General features: G+C 42.1%; 2 protein-coding genes across 2 annotated transcripts; one reads left to right on the plus strand and one right to left on the minus strand.

Annotated features, from left to right (window-relative positions):
* The first annotated feature begins 376 nt into the window (after positions 1-376).
* Positions 377-10,369, plus strand: LOC123492106 (NLR family CARD domain-containing protein 3-like). The gene is given in 9 exon segments (XM_045224096.1): positions 377-407; positions 885-2,643; positions 2,944-3,117; positions 3,260-3,269; positions 5,345-5,436; positions 5,521-5,694; positions 9,141-9,305; positions 9,468-9,517; positions 9,720-10,369. Coding segments are annotated over 9 exon segments (3,105 nt in total).
* Positions 10,370-11,751: 1,382 nt separating this feature from the next.
* Positions 11,752-20,569, minus strand: LOC121578612 (neuronal acetylcholine receptor subunit alpha-4-like). Its single transcript, XM_041892975.2, has 4 exons — positions 20,525-20,569; positions 20,312-20,421; positions 12,594-13,971; positions 11,752-12,160 (listed from the first exon to the last, which is right to left on the minus strand). Exons 1-4 carry the CDS (start codon positions 20,552-20,554, stop codon positions 12,023-12,025), a joined length of 1,656 nt encoding a protein of 551 aa, XP_041748909.2. The 5' UTR covers positions 20,555-20,569; the 3' UTR covers positions 11,752-12,022.
* Between the last annotated feature and the right edge of the window lie 224 nt (positions 20,570-20,793).

A 20,793-nucleotide genomic window follows, 5' to 3' on the forward strand; every position in this document is an offset into this window, starting at 1 on the left:
GAACATAAGTGAACAAATAACACAACAATTAAATATTTATTTCATTTATTTCATAAACAAAGTTATGCAACACCCAATTCCCCTGTGTGAAAAAGTAATTGCCCCCTTACACTCAATAACTGGTTGTGCCATCGAGGCAACTGGAGGCTGTTCAAATAGCCATCCTTTGCCTTGATGACAGCTTTGCACACTCTTGGTATTCTCTCAACCAGCTTCATGAGATAGTCACCTGGAATGCATTTAAATTAACAGGTGTGCCTTCCTAAAAATTAATTTGTGGATTTTATTTCCTTCTTAATGCATTTGAGCCAAGCTGTTGTGTTATATGATGAAGATTTTTCAGTAAACTATGAGATAAACAAAGTTAATCATAGACATGACGAACATGGAGTCAGAATTAAACATAGGTACTCTCTGTTGCTGGGCAAGAACTTATTATTATTGTTATTATTATTGATTATTATTATTATTATTATTATTATTATTATCATCGTCTATCCTGATATGTAGTCACTTTTACCCTTAAATACCAGAAGATATAGAGTAATGACAGTATCTGCTATATTCCAGTAATAGTGAACAGAACAACCTGGTATTTGATGGCACAAAAAACACCACCACAGGTTTATGCATTTTCCCCAGATCTAATGCATTCAACTCAGCATAAATATATTTTGATCTGATGTTGATTCAAAATGGTAACACAAGTATGAGCCTCAGAAACAGTTGGCTGGAGCAATATACTCCACTTGAATTGTTTTAAAGAGACTTTTAGAGTGGCTTCTGAGTAACAGAGTAAACAGCCTTATTCAAAAGTTACAATAACAATAAGGTGCTTTACTTTATAACTTTAACTTCATGTTTTTGTTTACATTTCATTCTAGTGAATGATATTCTGAAGACATATAAAGCCAGTCTGAGGAAGAAGTTTGGATTTGTGTTAGAAGGCACTGCAGTAGATCGAACTCCCCTTAATAGGATTTACACACAGCTCTACATCACACAGGGAGAGAGTGAAGGGGTTAATAAAGAACATGAGGTTCGGCTGATTGAATATACATCCAGGAGAAAAACATCACCAGGCACACCTATCGACTGTAATAACATTTTCAAACCCTCACATGGAGAAGAGGAACACATCAGAACTGTGCTGACGAAGGGCATCGCTGGAATCGGAAAAACAGTCTCAGTGAAGAAATTAATCGTCGACTGGGCAGAAGGACAAGCCAATCAGGATGTAGATTTCATCTTTGTGTTTCCTTTCAGGGAGATGAATCTGATTAAAAACCAATGCAGTCTTCATGGACTTTTAAATGGTTTTCACCCTGAACATTCCGAGATAGAAGACGCAAAGCAGTATACTTATTGTAAAGTTCTGCTCATCTTTGATGGTCTGGATGAAAGCAGACTTCCTTTGGATTTCCAAAACAACAAGACACTGTTTGATATGACACAGATGTCATCAGTAGATGAGTTGCTGACTAACCTAATCAAGGGGACTATGTTTCCCAAAACGTTCCTCTGGATAACCTCCAGACCAGCAGCAGCCAATCTGATCCCCCGTGACTTGGTCAGTCGGATGACAGAAGTACGAGGTTTCACTGACACACAGAGAGAATAATACTTTAAGAAGCGATTCGGTGACGGGAAACTAGCCAACAAAATCATTTCACATGTAAAGACATCAAGGAGCCGCCACATCATGTGCCACATACCAGTCTTCTGTTGGATAATTGCAAAGGTTCTAGAGGACATGTTTCGTGGACAGAGAAATGACAGCGGAGAGATCCTTACAACTCTGACTGAGATGTACGCTCGCCTCATGGTCATTCAGATAAACCTGGCAAATGAAAAGTATCAGGGGCAGAATGAGAGGGATAGACAGAAGATCTTGGCAACAAATAAAGTATTCATTTTGAACTTGGCACAATTAGCATTTGAACAGCTGCAAGAGTGCAATATCATATTAGACGAGGAAGACCTGAGAAACTGTGGGATTGATGTTAGTGAAGCCTCAACGTACTCTGAATTTTGCACGGAATTCCTCAAAGAAGAGTGTGGGTTGTATACAAAGGTGTACTGCTTTGTGCACCTGACCTTTCAGGAGTTCCTTGCTGCACTGCATGTCTTTCACTGCTTTCACAACATCAAGGCCCATGAGTCTTTCCTGGAGAATGCTTCTGCAGCGCTTCTCTTGCATGAGTTGCTGAAGATGATGGTGGACAAAGCTACGAATAGTCCAAATGGACACCTGGACCTATTCCTCCGCTTCCTTGTTGGCATAACACTGGAATCCAATCAGAGGCAGTTGCAAGGCCTACTTCCAAAGACAAAGTTCAGCTCAGAGACTGTTGAGGAGATTAGGAAATGCCTCAAGAATCCTGGTGCACATCATGGCTCACCTGAAAGGTACATCAACCTTTTCCTCTGTTTGACCGAGATGAAGGACAATTCAGTTCATGAGAACGTTCAGAAGTTCCTTGAGTCAGGAGAAGAACTGTCTCCTGCTGACTGCTCAGCACTGGCCTATGTGCTTCTGATGTCAGAGGAGGTGCAGGATGAGTTTGACCTGGTGAAATACAACACATCAGAGGAGGGTCATGACAGACTGGTCCCAGCTGTGAGAAACTGCAGAAAGGCAAGGTAAGGCTTCAGTCAAGACTAAATTCACATACCAGAAAATGATTAAATCAGAATAATTCTAGTCCACATTTTTCAAAATATGTATGTATGCTGAGAGACCTAATACCCCTAACCATTTGTATGTGTTTGCTTTCATTTCACTTAGAATTTTCTTTATCAGAACAACAGGTTTCATGAGGTCATTCTCATAAGTTACTATGGACAGATCCTACTCAGCACACACTGAATACAATAGGATTCAACAGTTTGCCATGGCCTGCACAACATCAGACTGTAACGATATGTTCTCTGTTTCTGCAGACTGTCTGGCTATACTCTTTCAAATCAGGTCTGTGACACACTGGCCTCCGTTCTCCAATCAGCATACTCACCTCTGAGAGAGTTGGACCTGAGGAACAGTGAGCTGTTTGATGATGGAGAGTTTATACTTTTTTCTGGACTGGAGGATTCACACTGTAAACTGGAGACACTGAGGTCAGTACATTTGGAGACATCTTTAAATCACCAGAAACTGTAACATTGTTGGACAGTTTGTTAAAGGGATAGTTCAGGACTTTATCTACTTCCCCAGAGTCAGATAAACTTGTGAATACCATCTTTATGTCTATGTGTCCAGTATGAAGGAAGTTAGAGGTAGTTTTTGCGAGCCAATGCTAACTACAGTAGCGTAAGCTTGCGCTAACTCTAGTTAGCCATTGCGCTCACGCTAGTTAGCAATTTCGCTAACGCTAGTTGGCAACTTCCATAAAACTGAACACAGAGACATAAAAATTGTATACAGTGAGGGAAAAAAGTATTTGATCCCCTGCTGATTTTGTACGTTTGCACACTGAGAAAGACATGATCAGTCTATAATTTTAATGGTAGGTTTATTTGAACAGTGAGAGACAGAATAACAACAAAAAAATCCAGAAAAACGCATGTCAAAAATGTTATGAATTGATTTGCATTTTAATGAGGGAAATAAGTATTTGACCCCTCTGCAAAACATGACTTAGTACTTGGTGGCAAAACCCTTGTTGGCAATCACAGAGGTCAGACGTTTCTTGTAGTTGGCCACCAGGTTTGCACACATCTCAGGAGGGATTTTGTCCCACTCCTCTTTGCAGATCTTCTCCAAGTCATTAAGGTTTCGAGGCTGATGTTTGGCAACTCGAACCTTCAGCTCCCTCCACAGATTTTCTATGGGATTAAGGTCTGGAGACTGGCTAGGCCACTCCAGGATCTTAATGTGCTTCTTCTTGAGCCACTCCTTTGTTGCCTTGGCTGTGTGTTTTGGGTCATTGTCATGCTGGAATATCCATCCACGACCCATTTTCAATGCCCTGGCTGAGGGAAGGAGGTTCTCACCCAAGATTTGACGGTACATGGCCCTGTCCATTGTCCCTTTGATGCGGTGAAGTTGTCCTGCCCCCTTAGCAGAAAAACACCCCCAAAGCATAATGTTTCCACCTCCATGTTTGACGATGGGGATGGTGTTCTTGGGGTCATAGGCAGCATTCCTCCTCCTCCAAACACGGCGAGTTGAGTTGATGCCAAAGAGCTCGATTTTGATCTCATCTGACCACAACACTTTCACCCAGTTCTCCTCTGAATCATTCAGATGTTCATTGGCAAACTTCAGACAGGCCTGTATATGTGCTTTCTTGAGCAGGGGGACCTTGCGGGCGCTGCAGGATTTCAGTCCTTCACGGCGTAGTGTGTTACCAATTGTTTTTTTGGTGACTATGGTCCCAGCTGCCTTGAGATCATTGACAAGATCCTCCCGTGTAGTTCTGGGCTGATTCCTCACCGTTCTCATGATCATTGCAACTCTACGAGGTGAGATCTTGCATGGAGCCCCAGGCCAAGGGAGATTGACTGTTCTTTTGTGTTTCTTTCATTTGCGAATAATCGCACCAACTGTTGTCACCTTCTCACCAAGCTGCTTGGCGATGGTCTTGTAGCCCATTCCAGCCTTGTGTAGGTCTACAATCTTGTCCCTGACATCCTTGGAGAGCTCTTTGGTCTTGGCCATGGTGGAGAGTTTGGAATCGGATTGATTGATTGCTTCTGTGGACAGGTGTCTTTTATATAGGTAACAAACTGAGATTTGGAGCACTCCCTTTAAGAGTGTGCTCCTAATCTCAGCTCATTACCTGTATAAAAGACACTTGGGAGCCAGAAACCTTTCTGATTGAGAGGGGGTCAAATACTTATTTCCCTCATTAAAATGCAAATAAATGTATAACATTTTTGACATGCGTTTTTCTGGATTATTTTGTTGTTATTCTGTCTCTCACTGTTCAAATAAACCTACCATTAAAATTACAGACTGATCTTTTCTTTGTCAGTGGGCAAACGTACAAAATCAGCAGGGGATCAAATACTTTTTTCCCTCCCTGTGCATGAGTTCAACTGACTCTTGGAAAGTAGAAAAAGGGCTTCATTGCCAAAATCCCAAACTATCCCTTTAAAGTTAATTTTCAGCCTAATGCATTCTGTTTTCGTTGATCATAATTAGCACTAAGATCATCTTAAGTGCATTGGTAGACAATCGACGAACAATGATCTTAATGCTAAAGGTGATGATTATGTTTTTGGGAAGCTCATCCCAGCCTGTTTCAATGGTATGTTCTCACATCTTTATAGACTTGCTGGCTGTGGCATCACTGGGGAGTCTTGTGAAATATTGGTCTCTCTTAAGTTATCCCTTATTGAGTTGGACCTGAGTTACAACAGACTGAAGGATTTTGGAGTGAAGCTGCTTGCTGCTGAATTGTTGAGCCTGCACTGTAAACTGGAGAAACTGAGGTCAGTCATTACTTTTGTGATTTTCCTCTCATTATGGCTACTTGTTGCCTAGTGTGTTGTAATATTATTTTTTCTCTCATTTAGGCTGAATCGATGTTGTCTGACAGAAGACTGTTGTGAAGAGTTGGCCTCAGCTCTCAGTTCAACCTCCTCTCACCTGAGAGAGCTGGACCTGAGTCACAATGACCTGCAGGATTCAGGAGTGAAGTTGCTCTCTGATGGACTAGGGCATCAAAATTGTAGACTAGAGATACTGAGGTCAGTATTTACGAACATACTGTACATAAATATGGCCTGGATTCAATCAGATCGAGCATTAACCAGCGTTAGCCAGCATTGGAGGTGTAACTGTGGTATGAGGTGACATATCGGTGAGCAGCTGCTCTTGTGTGTCACAAACCAGTCCCTTCCTTATTAACCCTACTGTGTTAGAAGTTCAAATGGCGCTAGAAAGTATAGGCTCTATCGCTGTTAGAAATAATGACTCTCGAATGTCAAACCATTGATGTTAGGCTAATGCATGTTTTCATGTTCATTTGGATCGGGGGATTTATGCCTATCAATCTAATTTGAGCGTTTGAACTGTTAACGCGGCTGCGTGGGATTTGTGGGATTATAATCGGGTGTGGTTTTGTTGTATCCAATGGCAGTGTGTGTGATAAGGTAACGCAACGAGCTGCTTGTGGATTTAACAGCTCTAATGTAGTTCCACCTTTGACACCGCCAAAACAAAGCTATGCGGATGTCAATCTGATCGAATCTAGCCCTAGATCATAAAAACACCTTATGTTCAATCTTGCACTAACACTTGTCTTTCCTCACTTGCACGGATTTCTCTGATAGGTGCTTTATTTATTAAAAATTTTTTAGGGGGTAGATCAGCTTTAATATTGCAGATTGTAACTTCCATCAATGTAATTGTCTGCATCACTTCCAATCCCCCATATGTTTTTTTTTCTCGCAAATATATATACATATATACATACACATGGGTGAGACAATCTTACTAATTTGCTAGAGAACCAGTTCGGATTTAAGTATAACTGTTGTATGACTGAAGCTTTTAGTGATAGGCCTAATGGTTTAATATTTAATAATTTCTGTCCTCCGAATTCATATTCATTATATAAATAGGCTCGTTTAGTTTTGTCTGGCTTGCCGTTCCAAATAAAATGGAATATTTTTTTCTCATATAATTTAAAGAACTGTTCACTAGGCGTAGGCAAGACCATAAGCAAATAGGTAAACTGGGATAATACTAAAGAGTTAATCAGGGTGATTTTTCCACAAATTGACAGGTATTTACCTTTCCATGGTAGCAAGATCTTATCTATTTTAGCTAACTTTCTATAAAAATTTACTGGAGTGAGATCATTTATTTCATTTGGGATATGTATTCCAAGTATATCCACATCACCATCAGACCATTTTATTGGTAAACTATATACAGTGGGGAGAACAAGTATTTGATACACTGCCGATTTTGCAGGTTTTCCTACTTACAAAGCATGTAGAGGTCTGTAATCATATTGTATGATTTTTAAGTAATGAATTTGCATTTTATTGCATGACATAAGTATTTGATACATCAGAAAAGCAGAACTTAATATTTGGTACAGAAACCTTTGTTTGCAATTACAGAGATCATACGTTTCCTGTAGGTCTTGACCAGGTTTGCACACACTGCAGCAGGGATTTTGGCCCACTCCTCCATACAGACCTTCTCCAGATCCTTCAGGTTTCGGGGCTGTCGCTGGGCAATACAGACTTTCAGCTCCCTCCAAAGATTTTCTATTGGGTTCAGGTCTGGAGACTGGCTAGGCCACTCCAGGACCTTGAGATGCTTCTTACGGAGCCACTCCTTAGTGCCCTGGCTGTGTGTTTCGGGTTGTTGTCATGCTGGAAGACCCAGCCACGACCCATCTTCAATGCTCTTACTGAGGGAAGGAGGTTGTTGGCCAAGATCTCGCGATACATGGCCCCATCCATCCTCCCCTCAATACGGTGCAGTCGTCTTGTCCCCTTTGCAGAAAAGCATCCCCAAAGAATGATGTTTCCACCTCCATGCTTCACGGTTGGGATGGTGTTCTTGGGGTTGTACTCATCCTTCTTCTTCCTCCAAACATGGCGAGTGGAGTTTAGACCAAAAAGCTCTATTTTTGTCTCATCAGACCACATGACCTTCTCCCATTCCTCCCCTGGATCATCCAGATGGTCATTGGCAAACTTCAGACGGGCCTGGACATGCGCTGGCTTGAGCAGGGGGACCTTGCGTGCGCTGCAGGATTTTAATCCATGACGGCGTAGTGTGTTACTAATGGTTTTCTTTGAGACTGTGGTCCCAGCTCTCTTCAGGTCATTGACCAGGTCCTGCCGTGTAGTTCTGGGCTGATCCCTCACCTTCCTCATGATCATTGATGCCCCACGAGGTGAGATCTTGCATGGAGCCCCAGACCGAGGGTGATTGACCGTCATCTTGAACTTCTTCCATTTTCTAATAATTGTGCCAACAGTTGTTGCCTTCTCACCAAGCTGCTTGCCTATTGTCCTGTAGCCCATCCCAGCCTTGTGGAGGTCTACATTTTTATCCCTGATGTCCTTACACAGCTCTCTGGTCTTGGCCATTGTGGAGAGGTTGGAGTCTGTTTGAGTGTGTGGACAGGTGTCTTTTATACAGGTAACGAGTTCAAACAGGTGCAGTTAATACAGGTAACAGGAGGGCTTCTTAAAGAAAAACTAACAGGTCTGTGAGAGCCGGAATTCTTACTGGTTGGTAGGTGATCAAATACTTATGTCATGCAATAAAATGCAAATGAATTACTTAAAAATCATACAATGTGATTTTCTGGATTTTTGTTTTAGATTCCGTCTCTCACAGTTGAAGTGTACCTATGATAAAAATTACAGACCTGTCATGTGAATTTCTATCTCTAATTCAACCCAAGCTTGAATCATTACCAGAGGTTGTAAGGCTCTGGTTTTAATCATCAATGATTCAAGGTCCACAACTCACAAGTCTTATCTGTATTTTTATTCATGGCGAGAGCTCTCCTGCAAATGACACAAACAGACGATTTTATACCTCCTGGACTTGACTCCTCCCACCTTTAGGTGACTTTTCTAAACAGTTTCCACCTTCCCCCTTGAATGGTTAGTACCGCCCCCTCTGTTAGTGGGTTGACACTACATGATAATTCTAACATTTATACTGTGTTTGGGGTGAAACCCTTTAGTCATTATTCTTAAAATCCAAATTAATCTAACAAGACCTCTACATGCTTTGTAAGTAGGAAAACCTGCAAAATCGGCAGTGTATCAAATACTTGTTCTCCCCACTGTAGGTAATGTAAAATTTGTATTTTTTAGTGATCCAATACGTAATATAATACATTTATCATAATTTGGTTGTAATCCAGAGAGGTTAGAAAATGTATCTAGATCCTCTATGAGGCTGTGGAGGGATTCAAGTTGTGGATTTAAAAGAAAACGCTGTACTTACAATGACTGTGATATGTGGTTGTCTTTCCCTATTTGAATGCACTGGCTGCAAGTCGCTCTGGATAAGAGCGTCTGCTAAATAACCAAAATGTAGATGTAAATGCATTAACAATAGTCTATCTCTGAAAAGAAGGGTTCATATTTCAGCTCTCACCACCCGATAGCCGCAGTCAAGTTGTAAAAGCCTGATGTTTTTTTCTCTGCAGGCTATCGTTCTGTAAAGTCACAGAGGAAGGCTGTGCTGCTCTGGCTTCAGCTCTGAGGTCAAACCCCTCCCACCTGAGAGAGCTGGACCTGAGCTTCAATCACCCAGGAGACTCAGGAGTGAAGCTGCTCTCTGCTAAACTGGAGGAGGCCCATTGTAAACTCAAGTTAGTGCAGTAAATCTGAGACAATCTTCTCATTTGTATGCATATTTCTCTCCTATTTGAACCACGACATTGAATTCTGACCTTTCAGTAATTCCAATGGCAACACTTTACTTGTTTCCTTGTCACTCACTCACTCACTCACTGTCTGTTTTTCTGCCACAGTGTGGACCATAATGAAGAGATCTGGATAGAACCACAGCTGCTTAAGAAGTGTATGTTTGTTTGTCTGTTTTAACAAGTCATCTATTTTGGTCAATGTACTAAAAGAACACATTCATTATTCCTGTAAATGTAGTGGAGGTAAGACACTTTAGTGATGAGGTAGTTCACATCCCACCCGTGACATAAACACACAGACACATTGGTTTGATCCAGCTTATTTCCCCCTCCTCTGACCTCTCTTTTCATCCACAGATGCCTGTGAGCCCATACTAGACCTAAACACAGTAAGCAGACTCCTATCTCTGTCTCAACAAAACAGACAGGTGACAGGGGTTCGAGAGCAGCAGCCGTATCCTGATCACCCAGAGAGATTTGACTGTCCACAGGTGCTGTGTACAGAGGGTCTGAGTGGGCGCCATTACTGGGAGGCAGAGGGGAGTGGGCACTTGACTGTCATAGGAGTGGCATATAAAGGAATCAGCAGAAAAGGAAATGGTCGTGTCTGTAAGCTTGGATCCAATGACAATTCCTGGTGTCTAGCCTGCTCCAAGTACCATGACTCTGCCGACTACAATAATGAAACCACTAAAATAACCTCCCCCGCAACGCTATCCGAGCAAAACAAGAGAGTAGGAGTGTTTCTGGACTGTCCTGCTGGAACTGTCTCCTTCTATGAGGTCTCCTCTGACACAATGACCCACCTTTATACATTCCAGACCACATTCACTGAGCCCCTCTATCCAGCATTTGGAATCGAGACTACAAACTCCTCAGTGTCTTTCGGGGTTGCCAGTAGTCCTGTAGAGGCTAAGAAGCCGTCGGTGGAAGAATTTCAAGAATTGGGTGGTTTTTCCTTAATTGGAGGATTTCTTCATAAAAATCTTTTCCATTACAGAAACTGAAGCACAAATGTTTCACAATTGCTAATTTGACACAATGATTGTGGTAGATGTTTCAATCGTAAGGTGACCCTGAAGAAATCACAACAACATTCACAAGAGAGTGAAAACTTCTGCATTGTGAATTAGAATGTATTTATTTTTCTTGCAAGTGAAAAAACAACATCACTACAGCACAGAGAGAGAGGATAAAAACGGGAAATTGAACAGGTAAACGTGAAAATGTGTCGATTACACAAGATTTAAGAGCACATTAAACCTCACAGCTTTAGAAAAATACCACCTACAGAACATACTGTAGGGCACAGCTGGGTTGAATAGGGATACGTTTCAGGTAGAAACGACTTAATGCAAGAAGTTGAGGAATATTGTTGAGACCTAATGTCCAAAGGTATGTAGTTACCTTTCACCCACCGTTACTGGACGGAGCCACTATACTCTGTTCGCTTCTGTTAAAAGAATAAGGTTCCTTTTTGGATATCGAAATATGTCCCATCTAGGCTACTTTAGCTGCATTTACACAGGTAGCCCAATTCTGATCTTTTGCCCAATTATTGGTATTTTGACCAATCAGATCAGATCTTGGGCAAAAGATTAGAATTGGGCAGTCTTTGTAAACTTAGCCTAAGGCTCTGTGTTTTTAAAGTAACCTAAATATTATGTTATAAATTATGTTCTAATGCATTATTAAAGCTGTATTTAAACATGTAATTTTGTAAAACTTTATTTGCTTAATATTCCTATTGTTTCCCCAGAAATCCTGCATAGTATCAGGTAGAGATACAGGTAACTGCCAAAATTAAGGAAACACCAACATAAAGTGTCTTAATAGGGCGTTGGGCCACCACGAGCCAGAACAGCTTCAATGCCAAGAGCTTCAATGCACCTTGGCATAGATTCTACAAGTGTCTGGAACTCTATTGGAGGGATGCGACACCATTCTTCCACGAGAAATTCCATCATTTGGTGTTTTGTTGATGGTACTTTGTACCTAATTTACTCAATTGTTTTCATTACTTTGGCAGTTACCTGTATGTTTCCACAATCCCAATGTAACTGCTCAGTCCTTCACATTATAGACCTATGGCTCCATCTGCTGGCTTCTGGAAAATAAAGCGTTGCCAAAACAATGATGTATCAATTTATATCTACAAATATGCTTTTCACAATTAATAAGAAGTTTTCCTGTCTATTGGTCACATCCACCATGGCCCTGTTGACACTCAGGTTAAACAACTGATATACAATGCATTTGACACAAGGGTTGTGATACAACTGATATACATTTTAGTCATTTGGCAGACGCTCTTATCCAGAGCGACTTATAGTTAGTGAGTGCATAACTTTTCATACTGGCCCCCCGTGGGAATCGAACCCACAACCCTGGCGTTGCAAGCGCCATGCTCTACCAACTGAGCTACACAGGACCATATACAATGCATTTGACACAATGGTTGTGATACAACTGATATACAATGCATTTGACACAATGGTTGTGATACAACTGATATTTTCTGCACACAAGTGTTTACACAACCATTGTGCAGTGTCCAGAAAAACGGTTTTGTGCAGAAAAAAGTTGTGTGTAAAATTAGTTGTTCATCAGTTGTACAACTTGAGTGTGTATAGGGTCAATGGCTTCAGCAGTGTTTTGTGTCAGACAGATAGGTCTATCATTCCAGCCAGCCAGGGAGGGAGGAAGAGTCCCAGGGTCCCCAGGATACACACCAAGATGAACAGCCACAGAAAGATCCGGTCTATGACCATAGCCACGTACTTCCACTCCTGCTTCACCTGAATGATGACAGAAATCAGTTTTGAATTACTTCACAGAATGAACAACTGTTGACATATTTAAATGGATATAATTTGTGTTCCTATGGTTCAGGTTTTCCACCATTGAAATGCAGTATACATCATTGCACTCTGAAATATATGTCATTGTGTGGCAAATGCCAAGACCCTTATCCACTGGCATTCCTAACTGTAAAGCCCGATTGAGTTTTGTGTCATGCACTTTTTTTGATATCTTTGAAATAATGATGCGTAAAAATAAACAATATGTTCTACATCTTCAGCATACAAATTGCTAAAACTGAGGGTGCCATGTTGCACCATCTTCTATATTTTCAGTGTGCAAACACTGTAGATAAACTGAAGGGGCCAGCAGATGGAACCATAGACTTGCCTCCTCAGTTTACATGTTAATGATGAGACCCTTGCTTACAGAGAAGTCGATATCCTCCGAACGGAGGTGATCTGCGATGTACTGCACACCTTCCATGGCCATCTTCATGGACGGGGATAAGGCGAGGAGCCGCTGGTCCTTGGTCATGGCTTTGGCTGCCTCGGACAGGCCTGCGTGATACTTGCAGACAGCTGAGCAGCTCTGCTTCCTCTCCTCCATCAGGGACGGGTGCTGAGAGAGAGGCCGCTGCATGCCGTTACCCATGGAGGAGGCCTCCTCATGCAGGGAGCAGTACTGGATGCTGCGCGAGCGACAGCGGACGCTGGTCTGGGGGCGCTCCCTCTCCCCCAGGCCGTACTGTAAGCTGAGGGAGCGCATCTTGGGCCAGGCCGCGTGGTGCTTGTCCCTGGGCAGGTAGAGAGGGTGGAGGAACGGGGGAGAGGGAGAGCAGCCTGGCTGCGACGAGGCGGTCGGCTCCTCCAGGAGGATGGAGTACTGGCTGGGGGACCTGTCCAGGGGCTGCTGCTGTTGCTGGGGAAGCTTGGGGGGCAGGGAACCCTCCATGGGTCGGCCCAGGGAAAGAGAAGGGGAGCGGGCCAGGATCTCCTGGACCTCCAGGGGGGAAGTGGGAGGAAAGCTGGCCTCCAGCCCACCCAATAGCGTGGCCCTCTTTGGCATGGCCTCCGCCAGCTTCTTGCTGTTGTCCTTGACCACGGCGGGCCGCCGGATGAACAGGAAGCCAGGGACGACATCCAGGAAGACACGGCGCACCCAGCGGGGCATGGTGTCCGTGCGCTGCGAGCGGTGGTGCACGTTGAGCACGAAGATGGTGATGCTGATAGACAGGGTGACGAAGATCATGGTGAAGAGGAGGTACTCCCCGATGAGCGAGATGACCAGCGAGGTAGACGGGATGATCTCGGTAATAAGCAAGAGGAAGACGGTGAGAGACAGCAACACAGAGATACACAGGGTGATCTTCTCTCCACACTGGGAGGGCAGATAGAACACCAGGACAGTCAGGCAGGAGATGAGCAGACAGGGTATTATCAGATTAATAGTGTAGAACAGAGGTAGCCTCCGGATGATGAAGGAATAGGTGATGTCAGAGTAGACCTCGTGGCAGCACTCGTACTTCTTGATGTTGTAGTTGCCCACGGCGTCCACCAGCACCCACTCGCCGCTTTCCCAGTAGTCCATCTGGTCCACGTTGCCCGCCATGCTGATTAGGTCGATCTTGGTGCGGTCGTAGGTCCACGAGCCAAACTTCATGGTGCAGTTCTGCTGGTCGAAAGGGAAGAAGGTGACGTCGATGCTGCAGGAGGACTTGTAGATGGCTGGGGGAACCCATTTGATGCGCCCATCGTGGAACAGGTGGGCCTTGGTCAGGTGGGTCACGGAGAAATCACCATCTGCACTAGAGATAAGAAGGGATGATAGAGCTAGATTGTATGTTAAGGAATGGCCTGACAGATTAGACAATAAAGAGAAATTGCCCTTCCACTCTCATTGTTTTTTTTTTGGTCATCAATGGTATAAGATTGCCTTACCTCCATAACTTGCTACATTTGCACACACTGTCTATATATATTTTCTGTTGTATTTTTGACTTTATGTTTTTTTTTTTACCCCATATGTAACTCTGTGTTGTTGTTTTTATCGCACTGCTTTGCTTTATCTTGGCCAGGTCGCAGTTGTAAATGAGAACTTGTTCTCAACTGGCTTACCTGGTTAAATAAAGGTGAAATAAAATAAATAAATAAAAACTGTGGCTGTGGCTATATATACAAGCATAAAGTGTGGATTGCAGATGTCCTAGTGAAGTCGAATTGCAGTGGGGTCGCCACATAAACAAAACAAATATTTTATGTAGATATACCAGGGGTACGACACTTTGACTCTCAGTGGCGTGTATTCATGGATGCCAAGGGAAGCCAGGCTTCACACAAAAAATGACCATGAAAAAAACATACAAAATAATGTATCTTTCGTCTCTCTGTGTTTCATACATTTCCTTCAATTCGCAAGAGGCTGAATGTATCTCACCAGAGAAAGCATCCAAACGAATGAAACCTCGCCCCTCTGTTTCTGTATGTGTAGCCCGTCTATGTCTGGTCAAAAAGAGTATGACATTGTTGCCGCACGTAGCATTGATTGCAAGGGAAGCCAGTGAGCATTTGGCCTCCCTTGATATTTATTTTGATAAAATAGCCAATCAGCGTTGAGCTAAACTGAGTGAGCTCAGGTGTGAATGGTCCTGGCGCATACATTTTAAAAAAGAAGCCAGTTTGGATTTGGCTTCACACCAATCACATCACATTAGACGTCAAATGTCATTGACAGAAAACTTTAATTGTTGCTTCTCGTTGTGTTGTTGTCCTCCGGTGGCTAGCTAGCTAGCTAAAATCATCCCTTTCCTAAATTAGCCATGGATGGAGATAGGGATTTGGACACGTGGTTTTACTTAATACTCCGTACTGGCCAATGATTATAACGGTGATACTGATCCAACCATAAATTCATACATTGTGAATTTATGGTTGGATCAGTATCACCGAGAGGATGGAAGTTTAACATGTAGCTAGATTTGGTAAAATTAGGTTAACGTAAACTAGCTGGCCTGGCGCATCATTGCCCATGAAAGGAAGATACGCTAGTGAGCAAGCATTTTAGCCAGGTAGCCTAGAACAACAAACATTTAAAGCGTGTATTACAGCCATTGACCGTTTAGGCAACATGAAAGAGGAAGATGGCGTTTCTCTAAAAGTCAACAAGTTTTTTCTACTTGCATACACACACACACACACACACACACAGAAATCAGTCCCATGGACAGCCACATCATATTTAGTTAACGTTGATTGGACTAAATAGTTGATTGGACTAAATAGGGCGGCAGGTAGCTTAGTGGTTAAGAGTGTAGTGCCAGTAACTGAAAGGTTGCTGGTTCTAATCCCCGAGCCGACTAGGTGAAAAATCTGTTGATGTGCCCTTGAGCAATGCACTTAACCCAAGTCGCTCTGGATAAGAGTAAATTGTTTTTGCTGTCTTTTAGTCACTGTATTAGACTAAGCATAGGTGATTAGATGATGAAATGGTGCTGGAAGAGTGGAGGCAGGGCCTGTGTTCTTTGCGACTTGTGGTAATTCTCCGTGGCTCTAATCGATAGTTGTTTAGTAGACCGAAAATGTCGGAAACATTAACTTGCTTGACCATACTGTAGGTTATGCAACTGTTTGTTACATGTAAAATGCTTTGTGGACATCACCGGACAGATGTTGCTCTCCAGTTTTGTGATGAAACAAAGGTGTGGTTGAATTTATTTTGCCACTGTGTCTTCTTATTGTCTCGGCCTTAAGCCTATATATCATGGTCGCAAGGCATATGAACTAACAGTTTAAAGAGCAAACAACGCAATTATCACAACACAGGTTGTAATATGGCATTTTTTCCTGGCTTGGCTTCTCCAGTGATTTTACCCACACAACGCTACTGTTGACTGGCTCCGCTGATTGGGCCGAATGATCTTAGAGTGGACTCGGTCAATCAGGTCACTTTAGGGATTATTCTATTTCAGAAATAATTATCTACTGTGGCATTGCCTTATTATGTTGCCATTACTATGTTGGTGTATTAGTAAAATCTATCTGTATCTGTCATCTAAGATCATCAGAGTTGGTATAAGAAAATATGAACTTTGAACTGTAAAATGGTTTGGTCCATTTCCTGTGAACTTGCCCATTTTACTTCCTCTTTCCTTCTGTTCCTGTGAGAAGGTTTCCACAGACACAAAGTCTATATCGTAAAAAATCACGAAAACAAAAATGTGCTTTTTGGTCTTAATTTAAGGTTGGGTTAGGCGTAAGGTTAGCAGTGTGGTTAAGATTATGGTTAAGGTTAAACATCTGATTTTGTGGAAATAGGCGGGGTTTATGACTAGGTGTGGTAACTAGTGATGACCCCGTGAAAAGGTATGTGTTGTTTCTGCTCGGCTAATTCTGTCATTAAAAGAGTGACAATATCATTATATATCCACTAAAAATAAGTGAAATGTGTTGCTTGTAAACTTTATTCTTACATTTAGTCTGAATTCTGTTTGTTTAGAACCTTCTCTTTGTACCCAATCACAATGGAATGTTCATCGAGCACAAGCTGCTAGCTCTCTGTGTTGTTTTTAGCATTCTATGCTAGCTATACAGACCAGAATGTTAGCATTATAACTATGCTGTTATTGCTTTTGGTCAAACGAAACGAGTATTCATGTTCTCTATGGGCACTGAGTTATATTGTTTTAGGGGAGGGGCGAAAGTAACATGCCCGTTTTCTCAGATAACACAGAAGCTAGAATGAGTAGTGAAGTCAGCACGTTCCTAATGTGGTGGACGACCTCCCTGCAAAAAAACAGCCTGACCATGTTTCACCAATGTAAGTAAAAAAAACGGACCCTGAAGTGTTTTTCGGTTGAAGAGTTGTGTTTAGTTTGGGGGTTAGCCTGGGAGAAGTTACAGGAGAGACGGGTGAGACGAAAGTAACTGATGACCTGGAATAAAATAAAATAAAACGTTTAAGCACAGGCCATTGTCTCCTTTAATTCATATTGCTTTTATGATGTTAGCAAAATATCAACAAGTAACTGAATGTTTGAAAATTATATATGAAATCATTAGAATTATGTCTTAATCAATTGACTTGATGGATCAGCTTCTCACAGAAGCTTTTATCATCAGGTAATTGGTTAAAAATATACACTACCGTTCAAATGTTTGGGGTCACTTAGAAACTGAAGATCTCGTACCACGCTGTGTACTACTCCCTTCACAGAACAGCGCAAACTGGCTCTAACCAGAATAGAAAGAGGAGTGAGAGGCCCCGGTGCACAACTGAGCAAGAGGACAAATATATTAGAGTGTCTAGTTTGAGAAACAGGCGCCTCACAGGTCCTCAACTGGCAGCTTCATTAAATAGTACCCGCAAAACACCAGTCTCAACATCAACAGTGAAGAGGCGACTCCAGGATGCTGACCTAGGCAGAGTTGCAAAGAAAAAGCCATATCTCAGACTGGCCAATAAAAATAAAATATTAAGATGGGCCGTCTGAGATATGGCTTTTTCAGGCTCAACAGTTTCCCATGTGTCTCAAGAATGGTCCACCACCCAAAGGACATCCAGCCAACTGGGCAAGCATCCCTGTGGAACGTTTTCGACACCTTGTACAGTCCATGCCCGGACGAATTGAGGGTAGAGAGGTGTTCTTAATATTTTGTACACTGTGTATATCTTTATAATTCTGTCAAGCCATGGAAATGTGATAAGCATGATGAGTTTGCCATTCATGAAGAGAATGACATGAGGAGCGCGCATGACAAGGACAGCTGGAGCGCAACTGATTGGTAGGGCTAAGCATGAATAATTGAAAATGGTGAAAAACATCTACTACATTCCAATTAAAGTGAGATGAGAAAATGATGGTTAATATAGGTGGTATATGATTCATTTTAGTCCGATTAATATTGTGAAGCAAAATATTGTGGTAGCGCAACATTGCACTTTCATAAATGTTGAACCTATGAGTATTCATTATTCAAATCGACACAAACATGAAATTATGCTGAAAGTAACCAACATTACAAACCAGAAACATGGAGATAAGACAGATATTGTGCACTTCTCGCCAGCTGTTACTTCCTTCCCAAGGCTGTGTTACTCCCGCCCCGCCGGCAGGTACAAAAGTAATGTTGCGGTAGTTCTGTTCTCGGTCTATTTAATTTCAACTCATTTACCCTAGAAATGAAATTACAGTTGATAATGGTAGAGGAGATATATAAGTTGTTTGTCATGAAATACGGTGTCTCTAGCTCTATTGATCTCTGAGTAATTAGGAAAAAAACTAGTAGGTTCTTCCCTACTATTCATCAGGTGCGGATGCAGTTGAAACACATGAAACTAATGCCTGTTATTTTCTATTTACAGTGGGGGAAAAAAGTATTCAGTCAGCCACCAATTGTGCAAGTTCTCCCACTTAAAAAGATGAGAGAGGCCTGTAATTTTCATCATAGGTACACGTCAACTATGGCAGACAAAATGAGAAAAAAAATCCAGAAAATCACATTGTAGGAATCTTTAATGAATTTATTTGCAAATTATGGTGGAAAATAAGTATTTGGTCAATAACAAAAGTTTCTCAATACTTTGTTATATGCCCTTTGTTGGCAATGACACAGGTCAAACGTTTTCTGTAAGTCTTCACAAGGTTTTCACACACTGTTGCTGGTATTTTGGCCCATTCCTCCATGCAGATCTCCTCTAGAGCAGTGATGTTTTGGGGCTGTCGCTGGGCAACACGGACTTTCAACTCCCTCCAAAGATTTTCTATGGGGTTGAGATCTGGAGACTGGCTAGGCCACTCCAGGACCTTGAAATGCTTCTTACGAAGCCACTCCTTCGTTGCCCGGGCGGTGTGTTTGGGATCATTGTCATGCTGAAAGACCCAGCCACGTTTCATCTTCAATGCCCTTGCTGATGGAAGGAGGTTTTCACTCAAAATCTCACGATACATGGCCCCATTCATTCTTTCATTTACACGGATCAGTCGTCCTGGTCCCTTTGCAGAAAAACAGCCCCAAAGCATGATGTTTCCACCCCCATGCTTCACAGTAGGTATGGTGTTCTTTGGATGCAACTCAGCATTCTTTGTCCTCCAAACACGACGAGTTGAGTATTTACCAAAAAGTTCTATTTTGGTTTCATCTGACCATATGACATTCACCCAATCCTCTTCTGGATCATCCAAATGCACTCTAGCAAACTTCAGACGGGCCTGGACATGTACTGGCTTAAGCAGGGGGACACGTCTGGCACTGTAGGATTTGAGTCACTGGCGGTGTAGTGTGTTACTGATGGTAGGCTTTGTTACTTTGGTCCCAGCTCTCTGCAGGTCATTCACTAGGTCCCCCCGTGTGGTTCTGGGATTTTTGCTCACCGTTCTTGTGATCATTTTGACCCCACGGGGTGAGATCTTGCGTGGAGCCCCAGATCGAGGGAGATTATCAGTGGTCTTGTATGTCTTCCATTTCCTAATAATTGCTCCCACAGTTGATTTATTAAAACCAAGCTGCTTACCTATTGCAGATTCAGTCTTCCCAGCCTGGTGCAGGTCTACAATTTTGTTTCTGGTGTCCTTTGACAGCTCTTTGGTCTTGGCCATAGTGGAGTTTGGAGTGTGACTGTTTGAGGTTGTGGACAGGTGTCTTTTATACTGATAACAAGTTCAAACAGGTGCCATTAATACAGGTAACGAGTGGAGGACAGAGGAGCCTCTTAAAGAAGAAATTAAAGGTCTGTGAGAGCCAGAAATCTTGCTTGTTTGTAGGTGACCAAATACTTATTTTCCACCATAATTTGCAAATAAAATCATTAAAAATCCTACAATGTGATTTTCTGGATTTCTTTTCCTCAATTTGTCTGTCATAGTTGACGTGTACCTATGATGAAAATTACATGCCTCTCTCATCTTTTTAAGTGGGAGAACTTGCACAATTGGTGGCTGACTAAATACTTTTTTTCCCCACTGTATATAAATAAAAACTAAAATCCATCCAGACAGAAGTCAATCCTTTACACACAACACAGAGGAAACTATTAAACTACTTTTAAAGGTAAGGAATCATCTAAGTAATTTCTTAATATGGGTGAACATTTAAAGACATGTTTCAAAGTACATACTTAGCATGCATTCTTAGCATTACAACATTACATACTTGTTGTAAAGAACTATATCTGGTCTCCAGATTAGCTGGGATGGGATGTGCATGGAGGTGACATTCTCGTATTCCTTAGGATTCCAGCAGAGCTTGTAGTCATTCCACTCCTGGAGGAAACAGACCAATAGAAACTCAGTTTGACCAAATAACACTACAAATATAATAGATCATTCAGACACAAAAACGTTGTGTCATTTTGATTGGACTCACTTGTTTCACCCAGACATTAGTGATCATCATTTGATTTTTCTCATCCTGATTTTGAGAAAAGACAAACAGTATAAAGATGGAAGATGATGGTATGCACCTACTCATTGCATCATCTGCATAGACAGGCTGGTATTCAGTCAATCCTGTCATAGCCATGTTTACAAAGTAACTCAAACAGTACAGTCCAGAACCACTCTTTGATTTTATTTGATCTCAAGAAAAAGAGCTACTGTGTAAATGCAGAAATGCAGATTCGCCTGAATCGGACC

This window comes from Coregonus clupeaformis, chromosome 12 (genome assembly GCF_020615455.1).
Source record: "Coregonus clupeaformis isolate EN_2021a chromosome 12, ASM2061545v1, whole genome shotgun sequence".
Lineage (NCBI taxonomy): Eukaryota > Metazoa > Chordata > Actinopteri > Salmoniformes > Salmonidae > Coregonus > Coregonus clupeaformis.

Coding starts and splice junctions, on each gene's coding strand:
- LOC121578612 (XM_041892975.2), bottom strand. CDS start 20,554: ATGATGATCACTAATGTCTGGGTGAAACAA. Junction 13,972..20,311: donor GATATAGTTCTTTACAACAA/GTATGTAATGTT, acceptor TCTTATCTCTAG/TGCAGATGGTGATTTCTCCG. Junction 12,161..12,593: donor CGGAGGATATCGACTTCTCT/GTAAGCAAGGGT, acceptor GTCATCATTCAG/GTGAAGCAGGAGTGGAAGTA.